The 20,701-nt window shown below is 37.4% G+C and overlaps 1 protein-coding gene across 22 annotated transcripts in view; it reads right to left on the bottom strand.

The window, feature by feature from the left end:
• Positions 1–20,701, bottom strand: part of DLG2 (discs large MAGUK scaffold protein 2) — a 995,744-nt gene that overhangs the window by 412,626 nt on the left and 562,417 nt on the right. For 2 of the 22 annotated variants that reach the window (XM_057396745.1, XM_057396735.1), the window contains exon 1: positions 12,621–13,075. The exons of 16 other annotated variants lie outside the window; for them this stretch is intronic. In XM_057396745.1, the coding sequence (XP_057252728.1) occupies positions 12,621–12,938 (318 nt within the window). In that variant the 5' untranslated portion in view covers positions 12,939–13,075. Of the gene's footprint in view, positions 1–12,620; positions 13,079–20,701 lie in introns of those variants that run through there. 4 more of the 22 variants (XM_057396742.1, XM_057396728.1, XM_057396734.1 and 1 more) reach the window with 4 other exon arrangements.

Below are 20,701 nucleotides of genomic sequence, written 5' to 3' on the forward strand. Positions count from 1 at the left end.
GAAACATTAAAATGTTTCATTTTTAAAGTAAATTTCAGTAGAGAATAGCTTCTATAAAGCTCCACTGGAGAGTTGCCAATGGTTTGTTTACCAGCCTCTAAGACATTAAGAACAAATGACCGAGATAACTGAGTGGTTCACTTTGTAAGGATTTTACATTGGAAGAATTAAAACAATATAGCCATGCAATTTTACATACAGGTGTATTTATTCCTGGTTGCAGAAAGGTGTGTGCTGTCTAAATCTGCAGGGTTTTGGTGTTTGTTCTTACAGAATTTTTAGTCAAATAAAAGTAGGAATAGTATAGTGATTGATAAGTTGTGGCCCAAAACTCTTGAATCGTGATACCTGAACTTTTACATCCCATAATCACAGGCGGTAATGCTGCTTCATAATACTTTCAGATCAGCTGAAATTCTGCTTCACTAACTTCTCCCACTAGTGCTGCAGTAGTTAAAGATCAGTAATTGCAGCAATTAAAATTGACTTCTGTGGTCTTCAAACTCCTCTGGTGGATTGAATCTGAGTGCAAGAAGTCTACAGAAATATAATTTTCTTTCCTCCTCTCATCAGCCAATTTTATTACTGTAATTTCAATTATAATTAAATACAAGTAGCACTTTCTGTGCATTTGATATATTCAACTTTGAAAACATCTTATTTATTTTTTTCAATCCCGGCAATTTATACATGGGATTGACTTATTTTTTCCTTCTTTGTCTTTACTTTTACATAGAAATGGAAAAGACAATACCATGAACTAAAATCCCCACCTAATCAGTCAATCTAGTTACAGGTTAGACTTTTACTGTTACATTGATCCCAGTTCAGCAGGGTACTTAACTTTTAGATTGATTTCAGTATTCAAGGGATTGCCAGTAATGCAATCCCACTAACATAGACTATTTCAGTGTGCTTAGGGAACAGTGCTAAGCACTGTGCTGAACTGTGGTCCACAAAGTTTTCACTTTCCTCTCTATTGGCATGGCTTCTTTTTGAGCTTCTGGTTTTTTGTAGTCCCTGAAGAAAAATATTGTTTAAGAAGTCTCAGCTCTTTAATGACTTCTTGTCATTGTTTCATTGTTCAACTTTCAGCATTTTCTCCTCTTATTCTAATTTTGCTGATTTAGTAGTACCAGAACTGGTTAAATTGAGTTGTCCAGATCAGCACAACATCCCAGCAACAAGATCAGCTCAAACTGTGAGTCAAGCATCCCGTATTGATGGAAAGGCTTGAAGAAGTAATGCTGGTTGAGCAATTGGTTTGTACCTCCAAGTCACTGTGTCCATCACCCCAAGAGTATAGCCCTTCCTTCAGCTGAAGTTTCTCATAGATTGAATGAGCTGATGCAAAGTGAGTCACTTCAGCAAAGACCTCATTACACACCATAAAGCTTTCTTCAGTAACATGAAGAACCACTACCCTCAAAACCATGGAAATCTCATCAACATACGCTCATGGATCCAGGAAGTCACTGAGATTCCCTGCAAGCGGACTGGCCGTGATGCCACACCTCTATGGTTGCCACAAGCAGCAAAGGCTTTTGAAGGTCGAATGGGGAAGAGATTCCAGATGCCCTTCCACATAGATGAGTTAGCCAAAAAAACAGTATAAACCAGCTAAAAAATTAGAGGACTTTAACAAATAGTACAGGTTGGTCCAGTCTAGCTGTTGCCTATAGGACTAAGCTATGATAGAGTTGTTGAAAATGCAAATTTCCCCCTCTGTTTTATGTACAATGAACCAAGTTTTATGTACAATGTACAAAATCCCTGGCTCAGCCTTTTCAGTCAGAAATGGAATGAATGGTGAACTCACAGATGTATCAGAAAACAAAAGAACAAAGGAATCATATAGTTGTTCTTTCTGAGGAACTTTAAGAAATGTCAAGACATCAGGCATATGACATCTGGAGAAAACACAAACAGCATCAATTTTGCCTTAATCACCTTTCCTGCCCCTGGTTGTTTGCTGAACACCACCTAATACTTCAGATTTCAAAAGGATTTCTGGTGGCTTTATTATCGCTATCGTTGTTAATAAAAACAAAACCAAGCTACTTTACCCTTCATCCTTCTCCCACCAAATGTTTTTGATGTGGCAATTCTGTTGCCTTTTGCATTTTGCTGTCTTGTCAGATTTGCTGAACCCTGAAGTGCAAGAGGTAACATGACGAAATAGAAACTGGCAGAAAGTACATTAAAGTTGTTACTACCTGAGGACAAATCCTGTCAAGTGAACCACAAGGAAAAAGACTTCCATCTGGAAACAAGACAAAGAGCACACAGGTAAACGCAGTAATTCCACTACTGTTTTGGCAGCCATTCAAAAATGTGAAAATATAGATGAGGTATGAAAAATTACATAGAAGTAATGGGGCTCTTCAAAACAGAAGACGGAAAGAGGCAAAGGTGAGAAGGAAAACGGTTTCAATTTCCCCAGTACTGAAATATGTTCTGAAAAGACATTACATAAAATGAGCAAAAGGCAACCTTTTGGTTACACATGACAAGGGCTACCATAAGAAGACACAAGCACCCAAGAATTATGAATTTGAAGAGCTTTTAGATTTTTTGTCATTCAGCAAAATATTTCTGCAATTCTGCATTTTTATTCACTACAAAGAGCTGGTTCATCCTTTCTGTATTCTCCAGATGATAACAAAATGTTTTACATCTTGGTACACAGACTAGTTCAGCTGATAGACAGTAACCAGTGCTTAAAACCAAAAAACCTAGGAGTGATAACCTCAAGTTTCAGCACAAATTATTTAGAGAGTAATGTATGAGTTCCAAGTTTGTGCTGACTATGCAGAATTAAATGCATCTCAGTAAAACCAGAAGAACCACTGAGAATACTGCCATGACAACTCAAAGAAAAAAATAATTACAAAAGGCAGGATTTTTGCAGATATATGCCTGCAGAAGTGATCAGATTGCTCCCACTTTTATACTTGCTATGGCTGAGCAAGCTAATAACTAACTGCCCCAGAGGCAACTGCAGTATATCATAACTTTGCTTATTACACAGAATACATCTACATGCTAATCACAGCAACCTATACCTAGCTGAGTATTTCTAAACACTAGACTCCTTGAAAGTACAAAGATGTGGCACCCTCTTCTCCCATCACTTTCTAATCTCCTTCCCAGATTTTGCATGACGACATCTCTAGCCAGTTGTTACTGGTTATTCACCTACACACAACTTCTACCCATAGTCAGTCCCCTGACATTGTTTCTGAAAAATTAAATCAATGGGCACTGAGGATATAGAGCTGTCAATTGCTGAATATTATTAAGCAAAAGTTTTCATGTATTTCATATACAAATGCATGCACATTAGCAGGATGAGTAACCAGAAAAATATTAATAAGGTGCAGCGGAACCTGGATTTCATTCACACATCTTATGGGTTCTCATGTTAAAGAGTTTGGGTTTACTTCCACATATGTGTGTTTTCTGCATGTCAGAAAGAAGTGCAGAGGAAGGTACTGTAATCTCTCCAAGTCTGAAACCAGGAGCTGTGTACTAGGTTCTGTTAGGCCAGAGAGGTACATGTCTAATGAGGGAAACTGATGATGATCAAACTAGTTAGACCTTTTATTTCTAAGTAACTCCATATCCCAGGAATTAAACCCCAAAATACTTACTTTACCCATCTTTACAAAAAATGACCCAAACATCCATCCTGGTTTGGTTTGGTCATAGCTTCATAAAACGTTATCATTTACCTGTAAATGTATTAAAACACTGCATGTATTAAAACATGAATGTATAAAGGTTTTGTAGGCTATAAATGTGCATACTCAACCTTTTTCCATTTTTACACACACAATTAAAAAAATGCAAAAGAATTCATGTCGTAGGAGATATTTTACTGATAGAGCAGAAATACCATGTAGTGAAGAAAACTGCTATACAGAGCCACAGCCTTATTCATTGAAGATGTATATTTCAGTACTATATAACTATTTCTTACTAACACTGCATAAAAAAAAGCTGTGTTTGAGAAGTGTTGAAAAATAAAACATAAAACAATAGAGGCTTCAAGCACTTGCTTCTGAATCTGTGTTTGAGCAAGCTAGTGGTGTGCAAAGGCCAAAGACCATTCAGAACACAGTATCAAATGTGACAGCATCAGCCTCAAAGAGAACATAAGACCAGGACCCTGACTTTTTTTTTACTGCCTTCTTATTTGAATACCTAGATAAGAATTGGGGGGGGGTGTGGGGTGTGTGTCTCGCAAAATATCATTTGCCTTTTTGAATCTGTCTGCCTGACTGCTTTCTCACAGAGCTGTGACGAGCAACATCTATACTTATGACTACAAGATGCACACATTTGAGAGAACCCAGTTGTGTCTGCTGAACAGAAAGTGAGAACAGAAAGGGAACAAGGTGTTCCCGAAACTCTCCATTTCCTAAATGGCACATTTTTCCCTGAATTCTTGGAGGTAGCAAAGAGCTCAATACAAGTTTCTGCACTTAGAACAGAAAGGGGCCCCAAGCACTGCGGTGTTGTCAAAGTGGAAACGCACACATCAGATGGCACATTAAGTGTGACTACCCTTGAAAGAAGCTGCTGCGTGGTATCTTCTGGGACATGTCCCTTGTCACACACTTCTGCTCTCAGCCTTGTGCTGGCGCTAGAAGCTGTGCTAATGGACATCAAGCTGGGCCATGAAATAGGTCTCTCAAACACATTTGTGGGTTTTCTTTCCAGTTTAACTTTCTGACATAGCGGTTCTCTAAGCTCAGTGTGTAATCATACAAAGCAGCACAATGAATGAAGCAAAGTGCAGGGCCAGGATCCCCGCTTCTCTGGCACATCTGCATTTCTCTTGCACAAAGGTGTCAAAATCATATATTTTATAAAATAGACCTTACAAAGTGAAGTAAAACAGACTTTACTCACATTAATAAATATTTAATGTGCTCAGCTATCGGGTGAGGGATGACTGTAAGACAAAAACTTGGACAAATCGGCCAAAGTTTCTGTGACTGTGAATGCAACAAACACCAGTTCAGTATGGAGGAAGCGTTTATCAGAATTTAAAAGAAAAAACAAATGTAAGCAAAAGGAATCCTAAAAGTCTCTGTTTAACTGTTTTCAGACCTAAGTGCAGCAGAGCTGTTCTATGATGTCAGTAACTGGAAGCCTATGGCACGACTCCATTCCACTCTCATTTGAAACGCACAGTGAAAATCATTTGTCTGATGTTCTGTTTGACCAATCATATGAGCAATTTCAGCTTTGAAGTACCCTGCTTCTCCTTGTACAAATACTTAATCAGAAAGGTAAAAGTCCATATTAAAAGTACAATATATCTAAAACAAAACCAGGTGTTATTTTGCTAAGTTGGATTTTGTACTGCATTCATAGCTGGCCCTGTGACTTAAAAAAAGCTCACACCAGAATTGGAATTTACAAAAAGGATTATTCTGTTTGTTTTTCTGATGTTCATTTCAGATATTATAGAACCTCTATTTTGAATACATAAAGAAGTCATTTTTGATCCCTGTATTTCTAACTCTTAAAACAAAGGGAGTTTTTGAAAGTAGGTGACCATTGAGCTGATTAATCTGATTAACTGACATAAGAATATTTATACAAAAAGGTAAATTAATATATGTTACTGAATTTATAAACTCTACTTTAAAAATCCATAGATTACTTAAAAGCAAACACAGTTCTTAAGAGAAGTTTAATCCATAGGTTTCTTTTTTATTTTTTTTGGCTTTATTTTAATGATCTTTCATCCAAAAGCCACATGCAGACATGAGAAAATAGAGAGCTCAATTAGCAAACTCTCTCAATTCTGTCATTAACACAACAAGAAAGTCCCTCTAGGTTTTTTTTTTGCAGGGAAATCTGACATTTTCAGTTGATTCAAATAGCCCAAGACAGTAGAGATAGCCATTTCCAAAAGAGAAATCAATGGTCAGGGTGTGTCTTCAAGACATGCCAAAATGGCTGAGATAAATTCTATGTCAATCTTTGCCATTGCTCAGCATCCAGCTATAAACTGTCATGGATCATCTTTGATTTATTTTGTTTTGCTTAGGCCAAAAGCATTTTTTAAGTTGCTGTAAAGGTTTTGCACCTTTGAATGCCTAATTCAAAGGCAGTGAAACATTAGGCCGAAAGTGCAACCAGGGTTAACAAGTCTTATTCCTATCATCTTAAGGAAGCCATAAGGAAACCATTCTTTATTTTGCCTTTAGTTCAGAGAGTATCCAGTCTACCAGTCAAGTTGACATAACAGAAAACAGTTCCAGCAACCTCAACCTCCATAATCTCATGAGTCAGGAAGACAAAATCCTATTGTGTGTCATGTGCCATCAGAGCAATACAGGAGAGATCAAGACTTTCATGTGTTGTAAGTTCCTGTGCTGGTAAGAAATATTTTGTTAGGTAAAAATATTCCATCCCTAGGTTAGGTGAAAATATTCCTAGGAGTGGATTACACACTACAGAAAAAGTGATAAACAATTTATCCATGGGTGAATACAGATGCCAAGTATTAGAGAAATTCATCAATAGCAGGAGGATTATCAGAGCACTTGTGCAGTTTTGGCCAACTACCAATGCTACTAACAATTCCCTTCCAAATTCTACAATTCCCTTCTCACGCCCTCATTCATCCTCCCTGAAAAACCCAGAAGCCAAATTATATGTCAAGGGGAGAAAATGTTCTTGGCTTCTTGAGGCATCTAAGAGGAGAAACTTTGAAACATGGGATTAATTAAATGCAAATCTAAATATGGTGCAACAAATCATGCAAATTAAGCATTAACATATTTATGACCGAATAATCAGCAGGAGCCAAAATACGGGTAGATAAACTATAAATCATTACAATCATTGGTTAGTACAGTACATAGAATATATTTATCCTTTTCAGTATTTAAATGAAGACACATGCAACATCTTGCACATAAATACTTTCATGATCTGTGTAACTATGACTATTTCTTAATTGCCTTTGCTGTCACTTAAAATTATGCATTATCAAAGATATAAACATGGAAGAAAGACCTGATACATTAATAGAAGGAGACAGAACACTGTACAACAAAAAAAAGTATATCCTCTTTAACTCCCAATGGCCTTTTGGAAAGCAATGCTACATTATCAGAAAGTGGTGGCTGAATTGAATGACCCCTTCAGACACAGTGAATCAGAAAATCTCATGACTAGTGCTGGGGTTTTCTTTTTCTTTTTAAAACAAAACAAAAAACCAAAACCCACCTGAAACCAAACCTATCCACCAGAAAATATCAAAAACCAAACTCCAAACCTGTATTTTATGGAGAAAATTCAAATGTGCCTCAGCATGTTTAGTTTCTGGTATTTTCATGACATATCAAGTCCATCTTTCAAATCGGAATCATATGAGCAGTGATTACATTAAAGAAACCATAGATGAAGTTCAACAAGACCAAGTGCAAGGTCCTGCACCTGAGTTGAGGCAATTCCCAAACAAAGCTACAGACTGGGTGGAGACTGGATCGAAGAGAAAGACCTGGAGGTGTTGGTTGATGAGAAGTGTGCGCTTGAGCCCAGAAACCAACCATGTCCTGGATTGCATCAGAAGGAGAGTGACCAACAGGTCAAGGGAGGGGATTTTCCTGCTCTACTTTGTTCTCATGTGACCATCCTGCCGTTGGAGTGAGTCCAGAGGAGGCTACAAAGATGCTCTGGGCCTGGAGAAGGCTCTGGGGAGACTTTAAAGCAGCTTTCAGTGACTAAAGGGGCTACAAGAAACCTGGAGAGGGGCACTGGACAAGGGCCTGTAGGGACAGGACAAGGGGGAATGGCTTTAACCTGATAGAGGGGAGACTAAAATGAGCTCTTCAGCAGAAGCTCTTCCCTGTGTGGATGCTGAGGCGCTGGCACAGGGTGCCCAGAGAAGCTGTGGTTCCCCCATCCCTGGCAGTGTTCAAGGCCAGGTTGGACAGGGCTTGGAGCAACCTGCTCTAGTGGAAGGTGTCCCTGCCTGTGGCAGGGGGTTGGAACTGGATGAGCTTCAAGGTCCCTTCCAACCCAAACCATTCTATATTTTTATGAATTCCAAAGAAATATTATGCGACATTTCATGCTACTGACTAGAACCATTCCCTGTATTACTCATGAGATTGCTGGCCTCATTTTAACCTCCTTCTTATGCCAAACATAACCTAAATGCTATGATTTCAGTATTAACAATGCTTTCTTGGGTTTAGTAGAATAAGTACATAAAACTTGAATGTAAATGCATAAAGTTTTCTAAAGCAGCTGTTCTGGGAGAGTGTCAGATATAAATGTCACCCAGAATTCTGCAGACTTCTGAAAGTCCTCTGTGGGACTGACAGAGGAATCTGGCTTTCAGTAGCCTTGAAGGTTAAAAAAAACCCAAAAGTTTAAAAGCCAAATAAACAGCATTATTTGACTCTTCTTTTACTGCTCTTTTACTGGCACTTCAAAGTACTAAATTAGAGTGAAAAGACCTGCCTTAGCTAACTAAAATTGCTCTACGTACTTTCATTTCACATTTCAGGAGTGACATGACAGAAGTATGGCCAGTTGCATGCAGGAATCTATGGACTTGAAAAGAGTAATCTAAGCTTTCAAAAACACAACTGATGACAAATCATTTCTTTATAGTCTTAGGAGAACCAGTATCTGTTGGAATAGACCTTCTGCTTTAGTATTGCAGCAGAATGCCTCGAAGCTAGCTCTCATCACATCTCACCATGCAAAGAGTTTTCAAACGATATCCTGAAATTTCAGCACCAGTGCCAGGGGCCTTCAAAGACAAAAGACCATTCTCAGTTGATAGTTCAGAGTTTGGCTATTCACCACCTTCTTTTAAGTCATGTCACATCTATAAGCTAGCATTTAGCTCACAAGCCTCTTACCAGGTAGCAAAACAGCTCCGTGATATTACTTTTAAAAGACACTGATTCCAAAAAAAAAAAAAAAATCCACCAACCTAAAAAGTCATCAAAGCTAACATTGACAGTAAGCTGTTTATATATATATATATACATATATATATGATTATTTACACTTCTATGTAACTTTTCAAAACCAAGCACATGCATTCATTTTTGCAGATGACACATCCAGGATACTATCTGATAGGAGCTTTTTTGCCTTGAGAGCATGTCAAAACAAAAGGCCAAAAACTTAGTAGCAAATGGAGTTAGTTGGAGCCCAATATTGTCTTCTAAACTGGGAAACAGCCAAAGATGGGAATTCACTTCTACATCTTCCTCTTCCTTTGACAGAAAAATATTGAGCCTTAAGAAACTGAAAACATGCATTTACACACCTTGGAAAGGTGTTTATGAGAGGCTCTCTTTCATAGAGACCACATGGAATAAAATCTATACTGTAGACTTAAAAGCACAGTAGGTCAATCTCTGCAATTTCTTCTTCAGCCTACAATCAGAGCAATAGAGAATCCTATCCTTCCATCCCTTCTGTACAAAAAGTAGGAGGTCGTTGCACACCTTCACCTACATCTGTTATCATACATTTCTAATCTGATTAATTGATAGATCACATGTGCCAGCAGGGAAAGTACATCCAATATTACAAACTAAATCCAATGTTGGAATGACCCACGGAAAATGTTGGGTCTTCCCTGTCTCTGCCTTCCCCATCCCCAGTTTCACTCAGATCTCTCACAGAGTAACACTGACCTTAGATATGAAATCACTGAGTGTATCACACAAACTATACGACCCCATGACGCCGATACAGGTATAGTGCACTGCAGAGAAGCAAGAAATATTTCCAGGCAACAATGACATATAAAAACTTGACTATTAAGTTACTTTTCTTCTTTCCTATCTTGTTTTATATTTTCTTTTAAATAAAGGAAACAAAACTGTATGTTTGTCAGAAATGACTGGAAGTAAAAACCAAATTAAGTCTTGAAATCAGTTTTCCATCTAAACTTTATTTCAGTACATTTTTGAAATTAAGAGTTTAGTGTTTTGTTTTGCCTTTTTTTTTTTTTAATTCAAAATTAATTCCTTTTTGGAGCTATAGAGAGCATTTTGCTACCCACAACGCGACATAAAACTACAAGCAAACACAAGCATACAAGCTAACAAAGAGGGATATCTAAGATAAAATATTAATAGTACTGGAGTGCCATTCTTTGCTCTGACATACTTAAGAAGGAGGAACTAGTAAAGAAAATGAAGCCATGTCCTCAGCAATAAAAATCAACCTTTTTATCAGGATCAGGATGACAAAGGGCACATTAGTAACAGCTGTCTAGTACACACTCTAGGAATTACATTTGGTAATATAGTACTAATCAAGAATCTGCTTTTCCAAGGTGTTGTGGCTTTACTCTACTTGAAGAATGTAGTCCCTTCCAAAAATGTCAAGCAGAAGAAAATATGCTTAGAACTGTACAGAAAAAAAACCCTTCCACCTTTGAAGCTGTCACTAGCATATTTATTATCACATTTAAACATAAGATAGAAATTTCAAATAAATTTTCCCTTTGTTAGGCCAGCAAATGTAAATCACTCATGTTACTTATTTTAGCAAGAAAAATGACAGCTTTTGCAGTCAATGTAGCCCTCAAAACCCAGCACTGACTCCAGCTTGCATCCCCAGAGTAAGGGCAATCAAGGGCAGCTTTATTATGTTTTCCCATATTGCATCTATGCAATAATTGATAAATTGATCCTCTAAGTGTATGTACATACAATGTACACACAACAATGTACACACATATATACACACTCTTCCCTTCCCATAGCCTGTACAATGCTTACTTTATGCACAGACAAAAAGATAATTATTTGAAACAAACTATCTCACAACTCTATGACCTAAAAATATCAAGTATTTGCCAAAGTAAGTGTATCAGTCCATCCCTAGGCACACAACATCAGACTGGTTGATGATGGATTGGTTCATTATAGGCAGAAGCCCAAAAAGGGACTTTCCTAAACAGAATAAGGTAGCTGGCATTAGGAATGTACCGTAAAGAAAGTTTACAGTACAGAGTTCAAACTGAAATATAAGAAAGTACATACACCTGAACAATTTCACACTCTATAAGCAGAAGTGCATGTGGTTACAAAGGCATTTAAACTACTGAAGAAACTTTACAATGCATCTATAACTTAGATATTGAACTAGACTTAGAAGTAGCCTGATTATTATTATTAAAATAATTCATTTTTCTCTTTATAACTAAGGAACTCTTTCCTTTACAGTAATTTTGTCCTTCAAGCTTTTTCCAAAACAAAACTCTTCAGAGCCTAAGAAAAGATTTAGATCTTTTTATAATTAAAATTAGGAAAAAAAAGACTAGTTTTACATTTTATATAATATTTTATCTTTGGTTTTATTTTAGCATAAATAGTTGTATATGATTCATTTATAACAGGAAATATATAGTATTAACTGTCATCCCATGCAATATTTTGGTCACTCCAAAATATATCAGAAAGCTTAGTTTTTCCATTTGATAATGGATTTGAAGCAGAAAATAAAGCATTTCCTATAAAGCAATCACTTTCAGTCAACAGAGCATCCCATTTTTAGACCATAGGACAAGACAAAGTACAGCTACACTACCTGACAGTCCTTTGTCTTGTAGCTTTTCTGTTCAGTGAAAATATATTAAAACCATTTTCATCAAGAATTGGTTTAGTCTTTAGAGAGGGTGCACATGCTCAATGTGGGCTAAAGCTAGTTAAACTCTAGTGTACACTATTTCAGTAAGTAAACATATATCCCCAAACCCTATTTTGACATTACACTCTGCTTTTTAGAGTGAAATAATAACAAAAGGGTTTGATGTTGATATAATACAAAGCTTTGGAATGAGCTTAAACTTTTCTAAGGGAAAAATGAAAACATGCGTTGGGGAGCAAGTGCTAATGCTTTTTAATATTAACCATCATATGAGTGTCACTGTGATTTTTATTTCACAGTGCTGGGTTATCTGGTGTGTGACATCTCTCAGTCTAACTGCTTACAGGTATCTTTACACATCCTTGAGCCTGACTGGTTTATATTTTAAAGTACACTGCCTTGCCATTCAATAAAAATCTATCAATTTGTGGGTGTTAAAGAGCTATTTCATATTTATTAAAGATTTCAATCACATTGGAGGTTCAAAAGAGGAAAACCAGATCACACTTTCTCTTATTAACAAACCTAACACCCCCCCATCCTGTTCCCTGTTTAAAATATCCTTATTAATTACATGCAATATTTAAAAATAAGCTGTTTACAGAAACAGGCACAATCCATTACATGGGGGGGGGGGAGGATAAACACATCATTTCTTTGTACAACACAAAGGAATACAAAGTCTGCAGAACCTGGAGGTAGAAACCAAATCATTTTAACAAGAAAACCCTTGCAAAAGGACCCCGCAGTTTCCCCAGGCCACAGAGAAGCAATATTCAGACAACAGACATTACCAGCTGACAGCTCACCCTTGCATACAATTTTACCAGAAGGCACCACTAAACACAAATCAAGACACAGCACAAAAAGTTGCCACCACCACCAAACCTCATACCACCAAACCTCACTTTCTTTCCCTGCAGCATCCTCTAAGTCACTTGGAGAGTGAAGAATTGGCTCACCTGCACCGGGGGGGACCAGCCGTGGGCACAGGAGCACTCTGACCACCGCTGCCCCTGGCTGCCCTGTGGCTTGGATGGGGATTTATGGGGGCTCTTCCGCACAGTGTCCCACAAAGGGACAAACTTGCTCCTGCTCTGGCTGGCACTCCCAGGTCCCCAGGACGGAAGCGCCTGAGAGCTACACTGGAGCCCTGGAGGATGCTGATGCCAACGGCAGACACAGTGAGCATCCCTTGCTACCGGAGGCACATTCCTGCCGGCATCCGACCCCTCGGACCCCCTGCCACAGCTGTGCTGCTTGGGAAGGTGTGCGTGCATGGCGCACCCAGGGCTCCCTTTGGCCACTTTGCATCCAAGCGTTTCTCCTCCCAGACGTGAGGTCCTTTGCCGGGGCCTCTCCAGCCCCCTTGGCAGCAGCTAGTGGCAGAGCATGGCGGGAGCGAGGCGCAGCAGGAGCTGTTGGCCAGCAGCTCTGTGTCAATACCGGACTCCACTCGCGTAGCGACTTGACAGCATCCCCGCTGCAGGCAGAAGCAATCAATGCTCTGTGAGGCTGGGATGCGCGCCTGCATCCCTTTCTGAATGACAAACCACGAGAGGAAGAAAAGAGAGAAAAACAAACAAAAAAGCACTCCTGCAATTTTCAGGGAGATGTAGGGGTGGTTTTTTTTTTTTAGCTGACCCTGACAGGACTTGCAGGCACCCTGCTGAAGCACATTTATATGTACAAGCTTTACAGGCAAAGTGTTTTCTTGTGGAAATAGCATCGAGACAAACTGCTGGAAAAGACACCCTTTTGCCAGTGATCAAAACAGAGGCGGGAGTGGTTTTTTTTTTCCCTGCATGCCTGGAAGGACCTTGTCAACAAAACTGCATCAGAAGATGCAAATGACAGGTTCTGGAAGAATGCTATCTGCCCTAAATGCTAAACTGGAGCTTAAGCATTGACATGTGTTACTGTACATAAACAGTGCAAAGAGAGCAAGAGGCTGAGTTTAAAAATGAAGCCACCTAGAAGAGATCTGTGCAAGAAATCAACAAATCCCCAGCAGCTTATATGTAGAAATATGAATATATTTATTTGTGCATAAGTCTTCAAGATTATGATTGATGTATCATTTTCTCTTTTTTCCACCTTTTATGAATTCTTTGGTGCTTGAAAATATCCTTCTCTATATCTATATCTCTATATCTCTATCTCTATAAAGTTTTCTCTATATCCCCTCTTGAGTTTTTCTTACTACTATAATCCCTTTTCCTCGCATTTTCCTGCAGTCTTTATTGACAAGTTTTATTTATTTTCATTCTTACAGAAGTGACAGGGGTGTGAAGTGCATAAAACCTGGGCTGACTGTTTCCTGCATCTGGAGAAGTTCAGAGATACACTCCAGTCTCAGGTGACAAAACCCCTGAAGACTCACTGGATCTTCAATCCCTATATATCTATATTTTTTGGAGGTTTTCTTTTACCCAAGAGTGTCTGGGGTACTTTTAACCATAGAAAGTAACCAATCGAGTTAATAAAAAATACAGGACTGTGTGACAGAATCCTTTTATGTCTTGGTGTTCAACTAGGATTTAAATATACAAAAATGAAATGGACTTCAGAAGTGATGTGCATAGTTTCATCGTTCCAAAGACTAAAGGAAATTTGCTTTAAAGACTTCAAAGAGACAATTATGACTAACTGCAATCTATACTTTCAAATGAGATAAATTAGCTTTTACAAATGCTTCGGTGTAATAAGACTTGATTGAATTATTTAATTTCTCCTAAATTACTAAACTGAAATTTCTCAAAGCTCAGACATAGCTGAAATACTTTACAATACAAACTAGCATTAATTCTTCATCAAAAATTATGACAATGCTCTAACAGTGGAGGAAATATTTTGACAACATTGTAATTTAAATTATTGCATGTGAAAGTAACACCAGATTTAAGTGTATTTTCACTGAAGGTGCTTGTCTCAGGCTATACTACAATGGTATTATAATACAAAGTTTATTCAGAACTTTGCTAGAAAACCAAAATCATGCGCCTCTCACATAACAAGTGCCCAACTGCAAGAACTCTCATAGCTTTGCATACAGTTATGGTCACTTCATGTTTGAAAGAAAAATATTAATGCACTTCTGAATTGCAGGTGCAGATATAGAAGCCAGGACTTAAAAACCTGAGTTAAGGGAGTCTACAAAGCAATCATTGCTATATGTAATATAAATGTAAAGATACATAGGACTGAATCCATGTTTTTGCAATTTTACTCAAGCATAAGGAGTAAGGTGTGCAAGCTGCCCAGAAAACTGCTTTCCTCTAGTGCTCAAGGGCTACTCAACCCTGAGCACCTAAAAACCTGCCTACAAGATGAGAATCCAAATCATTACTGCATCATTTCCAGCAGGACTATCTCTATGTAATAAATATATATATTACCATTAATTGATGCTATAAATAATATATATAATAATAAAAATTAAATACCATAGGTATATAGCTAAAAAAAACAACCCACTAACAAGGCCAAATTCAGATTTCATTTTCATCATCATAGACCTTTTCAGCAGTACCCATAAGCCTAAAACCATCAGTTTTTTTAGTTGTGGCGTGGAAAGAATCTACACATTCCGTGACCACACACACATCTACAGTAGAAATACTGGGTAAAGTCATCTTTACCAGGACACTAATATGTCTATCACAAACCCCATAGTACTGTATTGTAGAGTAGTGTCCTTTTAGCAACCTCACTACACCCCAACCAGAGCGATGCAGAACTGCAAAGGCATCCTCTTGACTGTAACATTTATCTACACACTGTTAAAACACTGTATTTGAAATAGTGGGAAACCCACTTCAATATGGGATGTGTAGGTGCACCTAATTGCCAGACAACATGGTGAGATGTATTCAAAAGATAATGCAATTTCATCAGCTGTAATTGAACCATTGTACTGGATAGGGTGGCATGCACTTCTAACTTGGATTAACACATGGCCAACTTGCATCCTAATTTGATAATAACTGGTGCACAAAGCAAAATTGACTATTGTACAGTACACTGCATGAACTGTGTTTGACCCGATAATGTTGTGGAAAAACCTCACTAATTCTCTTTTTAATATATTAAGTAGGCATGACAAAATGGAGCAAATAGATTTAGCTGATATTTTACCAGCACAAATAACCGTAACTGGATTACAGTAATGTTGGACATACACCAAAAATAAACACTGAGGAGAGTTTGCTTTGGGCAAAAATGTCCATATGGGAAACCAAAAGTGCATTTGGGAAGCAAAAAATATTAATAGAGTTCTGAAAGGGAAGCTAAAAACACAGGCAAAGACGATTTAGATGTAGTAACAGATTTTTACCTCCAACCAAGAATGCAATGTTATGCAACCATAAAAACTACAGAAGAGTGAACCAGCTTATTTAGTGGTCCTAACATTTCTACAAATGTTTCTCTAGAACAATTAACAAATACAAAGCTGTTGAAATATGTCAAATGCAATTTCTTTGCAACTATTTGTTGAGTGAGACGCAATTACGCTTGTATCAAAATAATAGTCTTAGTGGTGACACAAGATAGAAGGAATTGTTGTGCTTAGTCCAAGATTAGGCCAGGAGCCAGCTGAGCTGGCACAACTCATTGCTGTCACAGGGCATCTCAGAAAGCTTGGTCAAGTTACATGATTTCCATGACTATCCTACATGTTCCTTTAATGAAACTGGAACATGAGGGGTGGGGAGGGACACAGCTGAAATAAAGCAGCTCAGCTTCTATTTCAGGCCTCCCTACTCCTCCCCGCCTCCAGGTGTACAAGACAAGAAAAGCATGCAGGAATACAACATCAAAAATAAAAGAGTAGAAAATATAATAAAGGCTGGTTATTTAAAAATTTCAACATTCAGGAAATTTCATTGGAAATCTATCAATACTCATTAAAAGTAACTTTTTTTTTGCTTTAAAAAGCTGTATGATCCCATATCCTTTAAACAAAAGGGTGAGTCTCAAGCTTTCAAGTTTTATACACAAATATCAGCACACTGCTGAGACAGCTCCCTGCAAAACATATCTGCCTGCATGTTCGTTTGGTTTTTGTGAGAGGGTGGGAAAGCTTATGGAATTACAAACATGAATATACCCATTCCCCGTGTTAGATGCATGTCCTAGGGTTGATATAAGGACAATAATTTAGAAATCAAGAAACAATGAAAAAGAAAAATGACAAGGGTTTGGAAGGGAACTATATCAACAGAAGAAAACAACTCTCAGCTGGGAATATTAAGTCAAAGTCAATCACGTCAAAGCTGGTGGAGAACAGAGCAGCAGGTTTACCAATTTCACATCCAAGTGAATCAAAGAATAATAAAATTGCAGTGGAAAGACTGAAGTACAAAAGCATTTTCCAAGCCAATACAGAAACTTACAGGACCTTATAAGACCTGCTATTTTCAGGTAGAGGTGTGCAATAGTTTGTGGAGTTCTCTCCTATGGAGAATTCTGTGCACTTTATTTTAGTGCTTTAGCTCACCTTAAACTAGATTGATAAAAAGCCACTGGGCAAAATGACTTGGAGCTGCAAAATTTGCTGCAACCATCATTTTCACTATGCGGGAAATACTGACGGTTCTTTCCCATGCTGTCAGTGAAAAACAGGGTTCTAGATTTTCCCAAAATACTTAAATATAACCTTGAACTTCCACCCACCATCACGAGAAACATTAAATCCGTTGCCTGAGTAACTTTGGCCAGCTAGTCTGTGGTAAGCCCTGATGAGTCCCAGGACTTTAACCCCTTTAATAACCCTTCAGTTTACAGAGAATACTACTAGTGCACGGGCAAGTTTAAGACAGCTTTTTAAAGATGTGATTCTGCATTTCTATTTAAGAATTAAATTTCAGAAATTCAGTGTCAGCCCTCGTACTTCAACACTGTTTTTCATGTAATAAAAAAGGATATAAAGATAAAAAGAAATGTTCATGGCTAATAGTTATTTAAAATTCATATCCCCAAGTTCAATTGTATGAAGATATTCAGTACCTTAAACTACTCTTATTTGTCTCTCTGTTAAATTAAGAATAAAATAGAATGCTATTTATGATGGGTCATTTTTGATTTGGAAAAATAAATCAATCTACTTTGAGTCTCCATCCAGATGGTAACCTAAGCAAGAGAAGTATAATAAATACCCAGAAGATATCCATAGAATAAATTAATCCGGAGTTTTACAACAGAGTCACACTGCATAAAGATATATGCACTGCATGCAGTGTATAAAGAAAGAAGACAGTATAACCAAGCTAGAACTTTTATTCCAGCACTGGCCATCCACATAGCAAATAAAGAATGCCAATTAGCCACCTTTTTTTTTAGGTGCAATGCCTGTAACAACATCCTCTTTCTGATTGCTTCCCATTAAAGTTAGTTTGAAAGAGCTTCATTCAACTCTATTAGCAGACAATGAGAAATTGTTTCTTCCCTATGAAGCTGTTTGTATTATATTCATGATACACAACAGCTTTAAAGAGTTTGGCACAGTTCTGCACTGTCTTATTATGGTCCAGTTGTAAGCTTTCACTGAAGATGAATGGAAAGCAGAGAGATGTGATCACACAGCACAGGTAAAATCACAAGGTTTCATTTGCATACACTACCAACAGTGTACATGTCATAGCATACACTATCAACAGCTCTAGTTAAGCTCCTTCTTCAGCCTTTGAAATGATAAAGACCTGTTTTAAGTGACTAACATACATTTCAGAACAAAAGCAAAACCATTTGACTGGAACATAACCTGATTCAATATCAAAAGAATAAAAATCTGTCTTTTTTAATCCTCAATCTATACCTGCCCTGCCCTGAGATTCCATTTCAGTTGAAAACAATGCCCAAAAATATTTCCCAAACAAATATCCTAGCATGTTTTTGTAAACTGATTACATTCAAATCCATTTGCTGTGTGTTTTTATGGTAAAGATAGTACATGAATCAAGATAGGCACTTACAGAAGCAAGATGGACAGTTGATGGCTTTATACTGAAAAGAACTTCACCCATAAACACAGCCGCTGTAGACTTAAAAGGTTTGTATGTATACGGGTACTTTTTATTAATATCTGTCTTCCATACTTTGAAGAGTAAAAACAACCTATTAGTACTATTTGGATCACATATAACATTATCTGGTCAAACCAGATAATCATGATCATCTCTAACGCTGTACATACCAATAAAAGCAAACTAATGGCTAGGATAAAATGTAGTTTCTCTGTATTAGTGGGTGTAAAGGCAGCCTGCTAATCGTAGTCACTAGGTTTTAGGAAGAGAAGACAAAATTAAACGTGCTTCTCAGAATAACACTTTGGAGGAAGATCTCTGGGATACAGAAGGTGATAGCCTGAGCTATCTACAGCTATGTCAGTTAAAGCAAGGAGAAATATGGTGATAACAGGAGAGTACTTCCTTTAAATTGTGAAAATGACTTTTGTTTTTATAAAAACATCCAGGAAAGTAAACCCTCAGGAAAACATACAGCTTCTCTTGGAACCTCTTGCTATATTAGGAGAACAAATTGGTCTATATAACAGGATCACGTTAAAAGCACATTAACTTGTGAAGGAAATAGAGGTGATATACATTGTCAAGTACCTGATTACATGTAGATGATTCAATCAAGTCTGCCCCTCTTCCTCCTTTTGGTAGAAATCACTTGCATTTTACTTTTCTAATGGGTGATGGCAAAGAGCATTGGAAGAAAAAAGGCCAAAAGTAATGAACAGCCTTACAATGAAACCACAACAGTTTGATTTCATAGAACTACTGTCTACATTCCTGAAGACGACATCAAAGTACATCAAATAACAGTTGAGGACTCATATACTGAAAAGTAAGTAAATGCATTGCAAGGTTTCTGTTGTGCTCTGCATCATTTATTGAAATAAACCCCAATATTTAGCTAGAAAAGCTTCTCTTCAGTCAAATAGCTCACACTCTGAGGACTTGCAACTTGCGTTTCCTTGTTTTCACCATTTTATTTTTATTCTCCAATGTTACTTAAAATAATTCTTTATCTCTCTCAGTGATCATTACTTTCAAATGAAAAGATCAGTAAAGCTCTCATGGCTTGTTAGTCTCCTTATCCAGCGTGTTAACTTGTCCCTTATAAGTCAGCTGCATCCCATAAGCCTTTTATTGTTTTCTTTATCCCGTCTAAAGAGGATTACACCTTTGCAGCTTTATGTGATATCTGTTAGTGAGAGGTTAGTGAACCCTGTGAAAAACACAAACAAACAAAAATGGACAGCCCCTAAAATCTTGATAAAACAAGTTTATAAAAACAGTCCACATACTTGGGTAGTCCTTCTAAGAGTTCTTGGCAAACTGCATTTATTACCTTAATATCCTCGAGTACATGTACAAATACAGCACAATATCTAGATACTGAAAGAATAATGCATAGGAAAAAACATCTCAAACCAATACAGGCAATGCTATTAAAATAAAGTGTATTATTTCAAAACAAACTGAGTTGATTTATTAAGTCAACATGTTAACCACTACTCTTTGTTCTCCAAAACCAGCTGGCTTTTCTATTCCAAAAAACCTTACCTAAAAGTGTTTACAGAAAACAAAAAAAAACCCTCTAAAATCCAAAACCATTGTTGAAAATTTTTTGTTTCCTTCAGAAATCTGGTCCCTAACGTTTCAAATGCAATATTTTTAATTCTTTGAGGATGCCAAAAAACCTTCTTGGCTGTAACTTCCACTTCTTAAATTCCACTTCAATGCTTTCAAACAAAGTTTTAACATGAAATTTTTAACACTCAAGCTAGTGTCAATGTCACTCAAATATCTAGAGCATAGACAAGAAAGGACACCTTCTGAACAAAGTATCACTCATTTATTTATGTTATAAGACCTCATTAAGAATGTCACAATGCTGCATTTGCTTCTCGATTGACTACAAGGACCTTTGCATATCAAACGCACAGGATAATGCTCATGTTACTGGAACCCATGTTTAATTCCTTAATCTCTATAAACCACTCTTACCATTTGATGTAATGCTGTCTTCA

The sequence above is a fragment of the Pezoporus wallicus genome, unplaced genomic scaffold, assembly GCF_028554395.1.
Source record: "Pezoporus wallicus isolate ANWC-B61680 ecotype Strahan unplaced genomic scaffold, APGP_CSIRO_Pwel_v1 contig_13458, whole genome shotgun sequence".
In the NCBI taxonomy this organism is placed as follows: Eukaryota; Metazoa; Chordata; class Aves; order Psittaciformes; family Psittacidae; genus Pezoporus; species Pezoporus wallicus.